Source organism: Mycena indigotica (assembly GCF_014461135.1).
Source record: "Mycena indigotica strain 171206Taipei chromosome Unknown Mind.scaff0005, whole genome shotgun sequence".
NCBI lineage: Eukaryota > Fungi > Basidiomycota > Agaricomycetes > Agaricales > Mycenaceae > Mycena > Mycena indigotica.
In genome coordinates this window covers 331,449-341,442 of record NW_023503004.1, presented here as the reverse complement: position 1 = coordinate 341,442, position 9,994 = coordinate 331,449, and the positions used below count along the sequence as shown (strand labels likewise).

The following is a 9,994-nucleotide window of genomic DNA, read 5'->3' as shown; positions in this document are numbered from 1 at the left end:
CAGAGCCGGCCGATGCCAACGCAATCGTCGTCGTGGCGAAAAAACTGCCGTGCTGAGTAAGTAATGGTCACGCTTGACTCTTGGCAATGATGGTCGTGATGCAAGACACGTGGCGATCAACTACCTGCTTCTGCCCTTCATGTCCGACACCGAGTCGGCGCGCGGACTGGGATAGGTGCGCCGTCGCACGCCTTCCGGCACCGCTGATGATTGCTCAGCGCGCCCCTGCCCGTGCCGTCCCGGCCGCTCAACGCGCTGTGCCGCGCGAACGCAGTCCCGAGCGAGGCGACGGCCCGAGTGATGGAGGCGTTCATGGAGGAGTGTGAAGAGCGCAAGTTTGCGCCATCGAGGACGCGGGAGACGCGGGCCCCTGCAGCGCTGAATGTGCACCTCCGCATCATCATGTGTCGACGAGCCTGGAGGCCACCGGCTAGATCTGGCACCGACGCGGGTTCGACCCCCACGGGGCATATGGGGAGCGTCGACGTTAGGGTGGATTTTTGGTCGGCTGGAGCTCGCTCGGGCCGGATTCGGAAGGCGCGTCGCGGTGGCGGGGCAGCAGCCGCTGCCTGTGTGTCAGTTGTGCAATAGGGGTCACGGTGTCGCGGGTCCTCGGCTGGGGTCTGGGTGTTCTCCCCCGGGCTTGTGAAGGGGTGGATCATGGCGCACCGGACGAATGTAAATGGCCCCGGAAGTGTGTGCTGGGGCGGCGCGTTCTTTTGGCGTATGCAGACGGGCCAGAGCTTCGGTGCGGGCCCACGGGGAAGGGAAGCCAGGAAGCGGTACTGCGTGCCGACCCGGGGGGTCTCTCTCCACAAAACCCAGACGCGGGTTCGAACCCCGCGCCGCGCGATGTGCCAGTTGAAGCGAAGGACTTTTTGGCTTGCATGTGTTGCGACGCTTGGCATCGTCAGAGCTGGCTGTCCGTGGGCAGACAGTGCGGACACCCCGGTGTGCCGTCCACCTCAGCACCCAGCCGCGATGTCAGGGTGGAGCGTTGGGCCTGCGGCAGGCTGGAAGGAGCCATGGCTTCCTGCTTGGCGACGCCCCAGCCAGTGGTGTTCCGTCCGCACTGGCAGCGGCGCCGGCCGAGGGTTCGACCCCGCCGGGCCGGGGCTCGTGGGGTATCCTTCCTTCCGTTTTTCGGGGCGGATTGGAGTGCTTCGGATGCTCGGCTAGGTCCAGCTCGCAACTCCACCTACGGCTGTGAACCTCCCGCCACCGCCGTCGCTGACGCCGCCCGCGGTTCGACGCCCGGGCGAGCCCATGGCAACTTCAAGCATTTCGATTCTTTTGCCGTGCGCCGTGCCCGGGCTGATTCGCGGGGGCAGGGGCCGCGTGGCCGGGGTTACTGCACCGTTGTCACACCCCGTTCGGCGGTCATGCCAAACGCCGCATAGCGCTGCGCTGGCCGTGGGCTCGAGACACAGCTTCGATCTTTTGCCTCCCGGAGCTCCGGCGGACGCTTGTATAGGGTGTTTCCGGTGCTCGGCGGAGTACTGGCCATCCGCCGCGCAGTCCTGCCAGGTCCCGCTCCCACGCCTGAGTATCTTGGGATGGATGTTGCGGGGCCAGATAAGTACACACGAGCCCCGCGCATCACCCCGAGCTCAGGCCGATCGAGTTCGACCCCCCGCTTGGCCAATTAAAACATGTGCGAAAACAGCGTTCTTTTTGGCCCGGCTCGGAGCTCGGAACGGCGGGTTGGCGTCGCCGGGCATCGCCCGCAGAGGCGGCGAGAGTGCCGTTGTAAATCCCTCGCCGGACGCGGAGTGTCATAGGGGCAAGGGACAGCGGGGTCCTAGTAGCGGCGGGGCTACGTATGCGCGGGATGGTTGATGCGGACATTGGGGATATCGATTGAGTCCTTCGTAGACGAAGAGCCTGAGCGGCAGCGCGGCGGTATCCGTCACGCCCGGAACTTCCCGCCTGGGGTCACTTGGTGCCGCGTGTTCGCACCGCGCACAAGCATGAGACAATCGAGGCTCGACAGCGGCTTTTTTGGCAATGCGTGCCGCCGCCAGTGCGCGTGCCGCTGTGACATTGCCCCGACGCGGGCGATCGAGCGAGACTTGAGGTCGTCCTGCCAGCCCGGTGTGCAGCTCATGACGGCCGCTCCTGCCAGTGTACAACGGGGAGGTCCTCGGTGATGTGGGCCGTGGCGATGGTGAGTAAATGTAATGAGGCGAGGGGAGGCCGTGCATCGGAGTAAGTACATCCGCTGTAGACAACGGTTGGACATGGCTGAAGACGGATGCGTTGTCATTGTGTAAGACGGATGCGTTGTCATTGTGTTCGTCACGGGCCACCCGCGGGTAAATCCGGGGTGGCCCGTACCCGTCCCCGCCGATGGCCCGGGCCCGTGGCGGCGGGTGCGGGTACCCGCGCTTTGGCGGGCGGGCCGCGGGTAGCCCGGTTGCCCAAGGCCCGCACGATCTGATCAGCGGCGGATCTCGCCGGATGCACTGCCAAATGTGTGTCGATGTCGAGTTATCGCCCGACAACGAGGTCTGGGCTGCCCGGACCTTGGCCAGGCCTCCGTTCAAGGGACGCGACAGCTCCCGGCCTTGCCTGCCGACCACCGGTATGCCCGTCAGCCGACCCCGGCGGGCCAAGGTGCGGGCCAGCGGGTTCAAGGCACCAGGCCCGTACCCGTACCCGCACCGGCCCGTCCTCGCGGCCCGTCACGGGTCACGCCACCCGTGACGAACACTACTTGAAGTTGTCAACGCACCTTATACAGCCTTTTGCTATCCCCGGCGAGTCGCGACCCTTCGTCGAAAACGCCGGCGACACGCAGCCTATGCGAAGACCACTGCTCCCAGACTACCGCCTGCCCGGCGTGCCTGACCCCCAGGGCTCGCCGACACCATACCGTCGTCGTCGTGGTGAAAAAAACAGGTGCTGAGTAATGGTCACGCGTGACTCTTGGCAATGATGGTCGTGATGCAAGGCACGTGGCGCTTGACAACTTGCTTCTGCCCGTCATGCCCGCACCGAGTCGGCGCCTGGCTGGGATACGATAGCGCCGGGCTCTGCACAGAAGATGCACACGCTCTGACCGTGGTGAGTTGTGAATACGAGCACACAGCTGCATGTGGCAGCGAGCGTCTATATCTGGTGGCACGTAAACCGACGCGGGTTCGACCCCTGCGTGGCACATAGAGCAACGGATGCGTCCTGTTTTGTTTTGCTGCGGGTGCTGGGTATGGGTGCTCGGCGCCAGCCTACGCGCAGTCCTGCCAGCCCCGCCAGATCCAGTGCTCAACGGGTGTGGATCCCCTCGCCGAGGACGACGCGGCTCGCGGTTCGACGCCCGGGCGCGCACATTGGTCTTGAAAGGCTGCCGCAAGGGGGGCGCAAGGTGGAAATTACATACATAGGGCTGAAAGTTTTTTTTTGCGCCCACTGGACCCCCCCCCCCTCCCCTCCTGCCTTATATAGTAATGATCTCCCACGAAAACGTGACTGATGCGATCAAAATCGCATCAAAATGAAAATGGAAAATGTGATTAAATTAAATTGTAACTAGGCTATTATAATGTTCCTATGCCTTTAAATGAACTTTCATATAAAGTTGTATTGCTTCTTGCATCATGATGATATGTTGATGCTATCAAAGACTGTGACAAGTTTAGTCACTTCACCAAAAAAACTGGGTTTCACTGCATTCAAAGGTATAAAATGGCATTTAACATGGAAGATCTACATATGAAAGGCCTCCTAAGGCCTCCTAAGTACCTCTTGAAGCATCCCTACACCAAACACAAAAGTTTTTTTTCTAGGCTCTGGACCCCCCCCCCTGCCCCATAGCCGTGATAGGCATCTTGCGCCCCCCTTGGGCTGCCGATGTTTACTTTTCACCGGAGAGTAGTGATCGTCACGGGCTGGGTGACCCGTGACGGGCCGTGAGGACGGGCCTCCGCGGGAACGGGTGCGGGCCCGATGCCCCAAACCCGCTGGCCCTCGTACTGGCCCGCCGGGCCCGGCTAACCGGATACCCGGCCTTGGCGGCGGTCTCCGGCGCTTCAAAACCGCCAGAGACTTGGCTCGGACTTGGCCCGGATGGCCGCAACGGCTGTTGCTGGGGCGTCCAAACCTGCAACAGCGATAGCCGCAAGATAGCCGACATCTCCTCGATGGTTCGGGGGTGGCTTATGCCATCCGCGGGCCTGTGAAACGCGGGCCACCCGCGGCCCGTTGGCCAAAAACGCGGGTACCCGCACCCGCCGAAGCGGGCCCGGGCCATCGGCGGGAACGGGTGCGGGCCACCCCGGATTTACCCGCGGGTGGCCCGTGACGAACACTACCGGAGAGCGAAGAATACTTTGGCCGCGTGCCGTAACTGCCGTTGCGGGCAAGGATCGCACTGTTGACACACTGCATGAAAATGTGCTTGCGGGTGCGGCGCGGACCCGGGATCGACGGGCCTGGATGTGCCAATTATGGTTTGATGCATTGGTTCTTTTGGCAGCGTTGGCGCGCGAGTAGCGGATTTAGGCCAGGGAGGAGAAGGGAGGATCTGCCCATGATTGACGTCGCGCGCACGGACCATGCCGTGGTGCACGTGCCACGTCAATTGGCTCTTCTTCAATCCCGACTTCCATGCAGCAACATCCAGCTTCTCAGCCCTGCCTTGCCTCCCAGCGCCCGTTGGGCCACACCCGCAGCCAGCGTTGGGACAAGTACGACGCAGGCGCTCCTCCCGCCGACTCACAAGCTCTCCGCACTGGCCCGATCGAACTAGTGTTCGTCACGGGCCACCCACGGGTAAATCCAGGGTGGCCCGTACCCGTTCCCCGCCGATGGCCCGGGCCCGGCTTCGGCGGGTGCGGGTACCCGCGTTTTGGCTAACGGGCCGCGGATGGCCCGCGTTTCAGTGGCCCGCCGGCTACAGCAGCCACGCCAAGGCCATGCCGAGGCCACCTGAACAATGTCGGCTAGTGCTGTTGCGGGTTTGGACCCCCAGCAACAGCTGTCGTGGCCATCCGAGCCAAGTCGGTTACAGTTGCTGATGGTTTCGAGGCGTCGGAGCTTGGCCCACACGGCCCGATGCGGGTTCAACCCCTGCGGGGCACATTGATATGATGCTTCCCTCTTTTGCTGGCAAGAGCTCTGGCGGGTGCCTCAAGTTGGTATGGGTGCTTGGCAGGTGTACGGGCCATTCCTCGTGCAGTTCTGCAAGTCGTCCGACTCTCACTGGTGTGGACCACGATGATGACGCGCGCGACCCGTGGCGGTTCGACGCCCGGGCGTACATAGGCTGAAGAGAAATGTTTGCTTTTCACTCGAGAGTGAAGGATACTTTTGCCGCAGGCCGTTGCGGGAATAGCGCACTGTTGAAAGAGCAAAATAGGTTTCTGGCCGCGTGTTCGCCATGCGCCAAGGCAAATTTGAGAAGGAAGTGAATGTCATTTTGCAGCACGTTATGCCTCGCTCCAATACCCATCACCCATAACTCGAATCGTTCGCATTTGTTCTCATTTCCGACGCCCATATCTCAAACACCTGGTACTTAGCCAACTTTGTCCCACGTGAAAGCGGGATTGTACATCCTGTCGACTTTCTCAACTCTCGTCTATTTCCCCTGGCTCAGGACTTGAGCCCCGCTGTGCCCTCTTCGCTGCCTGCTCACCTGCCGGCGGATGCCGAGCCACATCAGGAAAAACCTCCCTAGGTAGCTTAGATCAAATTATGTATAATTTTTGGGGTCTGTATGATTTAATAAAATGTGAGATAATTTGTGATAATTTCAGGTAATACAGGTGTGGATAGTGTTTTCCAACCAGAGACTACTATAGAGGAGCCTAAGGACTATAACAACATGAAAAGTCACAAGAAGGAAGGCACAGTCCTTGGATATTCGCCACAATGTGCTAAGAGGAGTGCGTGTGAGAAGTCTGAGCAAGATTGAACGTGATGATGCAGACCTTGCCGTCGTATGCAGAGTTCGGCACAGTAGGTTGAATGGCTGGCCTTGGAACGACGCCAGCGTCCAACAGAGCAGTTCATAACATGTTGGATGGATGTAGACGGCAGGATGCAAACAAAACTGACCCAAGCCGTCGGGCAGGGGTCTAAGCTGGGTATGAAAGTCGAGGTTCTTGGGCATTCACGCAGAATACGATTTGAGGAGTAAAACGGCAATGCGGACATGTGAGATCGATTGTAAGTGAGTATGTTGTACAAGCGGGAATATTGATGTCAGTCCTGCAAACATATGAGCTAAGAACCGAGCCTGAGGGCAATCAATAGCGAGACACACCTCATACCGGCACCCCCCGTCTCCCGGGCGCAGTGCCACACCCAACAGAAACGCTATCCGTGTAGATGCCCCAGCATACACGAAACCCACACTCCCCCAGCACAAAGTCGGCCACGAGAATGACGAAGAGCAGCCGGCGCCACGTCTTTAGCGAAGCCGTTGAAGAGAGCACGAGATGCTCGTTGAGCGCGAAGAGGAGGTACAAGTTGGCCAGCTGAAGCAGCACTATCGCGGACTGCGCGCTCAGCGGCATCGCCAGCAGGTGCAAAGAGGGGAGAGAAAGGTCGTGGATGTAGGCGGCGGGTTGGGAGGCTGCGTAGTAGGCTCCCGCAAGTGCCAAGATGGGTTCGACGTAGAGAAAGAACAGGCGGTAGGGCAGCGGGATGCTCGTCGTCATGGTCAAGAGTAAGCTACGGCAGTGTGGGAAGATTTTCGCCTGGATCATACTGTCAACGTAAGCTGGTGACCTGTGTGACCGTGACACCACCCGTCTATCTTCTGGACGGTTACCATGACGGACGACTACGCCATGCGTGCGCTCGCCGAGCTACGCATCACTGGTGTGAGAAAGAACAAGAAAAGCAAGAGCCCTTCAAACTGCTCTAACTGCAACCAAAGGCTACAGCACAACCAGAGAGGGAGAAGAAGAAGGAAGACTTTGAACTCTGAGGGAAACTCTGCTGGGGGAAACTATGATATGATGTGGAAACTAAACTAGAGACAGGCTTATATACACTACTAACTAGGAGCTAGGAGAAGGAACAGGAACAGGAACTATAAGGAAACATATAGGAACTAAGGAACACATAAAGGGAGAGATCAGGAACAACTAACAACTATGGACAAACAAGACCAAACAAGCAACAACAAGCCAAAGGCTTGTCAGGGGGCGCCGGTCGGATGCACCTCGGATGCGTTCGGAAGGTCCGAAGGAGGCCGAAGCGGGGGTTCCCCTGACAAAAACCAACGACGAGAAGTTCCTCCACCGCTCAGCTTGTCCACAACAAGGATTCCGCAGAGGCAGGTGGGATGTTGTGTCGCCAGAGATAGTGGTGGTTCGGAAAGCAAGAGAGTCACGCGCGTGACTGGAGTCGAGTTTGAATCTTGCGCTATGTGTTCGAATCTTGTATTAAGCAATTTGTATCTGATAGTTATGAACTGCTGGCAGATAAGCCACAGTGTAAAGAATTGACTCCATTGTAACAAATTAACACATCGGTGTCCGCGGGTCTCCGCACTGCGGCAAATTAACTGCTGGCAGTTAGTGGAATTAGCAAAGTAATTTCAGTTGTGGGAAATGTGAAGAGAGGGATTGAAAGATATTGAGCTGGAGATTCCAAAAAGTTGAAATGAGAAGCAGGAGGATAAGAACTGAGAGTTGTGGAAGGCTAATGAAATTTCCCAAAAAGGAAATAATTTCGAGCGCGAAATTGTGGACAGCTGTTTTCACGCTTTTTGAAAATTTGTTCCTAGGGTTGGCTGAGGGGTGCCATTTCCTATTGTAAGGAGGAAGACCTCTGGGTGGTATGGGACCACATTTTGGCAGTGAAAGAGGTTGGCTGAATACCCTATAACAAGGGGAAAAAGGTCATTTGAGTAATTGGTGGGCTCAATGCTTAGGCATTGGGAGAGGCCTCCCCACTGGTGAAAGGGTGATCTCCTTCAGTTGATTGGGAGTAACTGTTGAATCGAACCAAGGGTTGTGAGAGTGAAGGACAGAAGTCATGTTTACGGTGCTCTTCATGATTGAAGTGAGTTTACAGTCAACTTCTAAGTAACTTGAACTTGTAACTTGGTGGAGCTTGCCTATCTTTTCTATTCATGGGTTCTGGGGGATATCTAACTTTTTCTAGGATTTTTGTGACTTCTTTTACAGAAGACTCTGTTGGGGGACGCCCTGACAAGTCTATAAACAAAAATCCAGGACTGCAGCCTGGTGTGACAGTGAAGTCAATAAAACTCAAAGCTATTTTTTAAACCCCCTTTACTACCTACCTTCTTCTTTCTTCTTCTTTCCTATCTTCAGCTTTGTGAATGACATGGATTCATCCAGTTGAAGATGTGAAAGAAGAAGAACAACAGTATTTTTTTTTGTTCTTGTCAGGTCACTTTAGGGCCTGCTGAAGGATCGGGTTTTGGACCCATTCCACTTTAGGGCCGGCTTCTCCATTGACTCTTTTTTTCTTATATTCTTGTTATTATATTCTTGGTATTATATTCCTGTTATATTCTTGTGGTATATTGAGTAAGACTGAGCGCTACTGACTCTATTACTGCCAGACTACTTTAGGGCCAGCTTACTAGGTGACTTGACTAGGCTGACTGGACTATATTGACCGATTGACTCTTGCTACCTTAGACTGCTACTGCCAACTTTAGGGCTGGCTTGAGAAATCACTTGGGTCTGACTTTAGGGCTGAAGTTGGGATTGTAGAGACACTTCTTAGATCTAACTGCCCAGTTTACGCTTATGCTTCAAACTTAATAGTTGGCTCACAAATTGACAAATACTCGCAAAACACCAGAGTCTTTTAAAACAGTATTAGGGTTATTTCTCAGTGAGTTCTGGTTGGATCACAATGACTCCTATATGGTTAGAAAGGGATTTTGGAGGCCTACCAAATAGTCTTCAACTGAAAACATGTTTAATACAAATTGACTGACTTTTATTAGCAATTACTGTAGCAGTAAATATTACACTGTCATAATTTTTGATGAGTTGTATATGGTTGGAAAGGGATTCAAAAGGACTACAACTTTGCATTCAGCTGACTGTTACTTTCCTACAAATCTAATGACTTTTGTTAGTACACACTGTGGCAGTTGTTGAGTTCTGAAGCTTTCAAGATGGGTCATATATGGTTAGAAAGGTATTTTAGAGGCCTACAAACTGGTCCTCAACTGAAACCATGTTTGATACAAAATGAATGACTTTTATTACAAAATACTGTGGCAGTAAGTCTTACACTGTGATAATTTTGGATGCCTTATATATGGTTAGAAAGGTCTTCAGTAGGACTACAACTTTGCATTCAACTTATTGTAACTTTCCTACAAATCCACTGACTTTTGTTAGTACTGACTGCAGCAGTTATTGACTGGATTGACTGAAATTGACTTGAGCAGATTTTGGTCTGGGTTCATAACAGCACTTCTGAGACCCAACTGCCCAGTTTACACTTTTGCTTAAAGTCAATACTTGCTTCGCAAAATGCAAATTACTGACCCAACCCTGAGCTTTCAAAACAGTATTAGGGCCATATCTCAGTGAGTTCTGAAGCTTTAATAATGGTTCCTATATGGCTAGAAAGGGATTTTGAAGGCCTATAACATGGTATTTAACTGGAAACCTGTTGACTGCAAAATGACTGACTTTGACTAGTCTTTGGAAACAGTAATTAGGCTCATATCTCTGTCAGTTCTGGTCGGTTTGGGATGGTTTCTATATGGTTGGAAAGGGAATTCCAGGGGCTACAAATTATCATTCCACTCAACACAGGTTTGATACAAATTGACTAAGTTTTATTAGCACTTACTGTGGCAGTTATATTGACTCAAATTGACTTGTGCACATTTTGGTGTGAGTCCATGGGGACGCTTCCAGGACCTGCCAGTTTATACTGACCGTCCAAAGTCAATGATTGACTTACAAAATCACCAACATTTCAAAACAGTATTAGGGTTATATCTTAATGAGTTCTGGTTGTATGGAGATGGTTCTTATATGGC

At 54.4% G+C, this 9,994-nt stretch overlaps 1 protein-coding gene across 1 annotated transcript; it reads right to left on the bottom strand.

The window, feature by feature from the left end:
- Window positions 1-6,266: 6,266 nt before the first annotated feature.
- MIND_00565100 (uncharacterized protein) lies at window positions 6,267-6,662 on the bottom strand (the record flags this gene model as incomplete). The annotated part of the gene is made up of 1 exon (XM_037362423.1): window positions 6,267-6,662. The coding sequence occupies one exon, from the start codon at window positions 6,660-6,662 to the stop codon at window positions 6,267-6,269; it is 396 nt and encodes a 131-aa protein (XP_037220344.1).
- Between the last annotated feature and the right edge of the window lie 3,332 nt (window positions 6,663-9,994).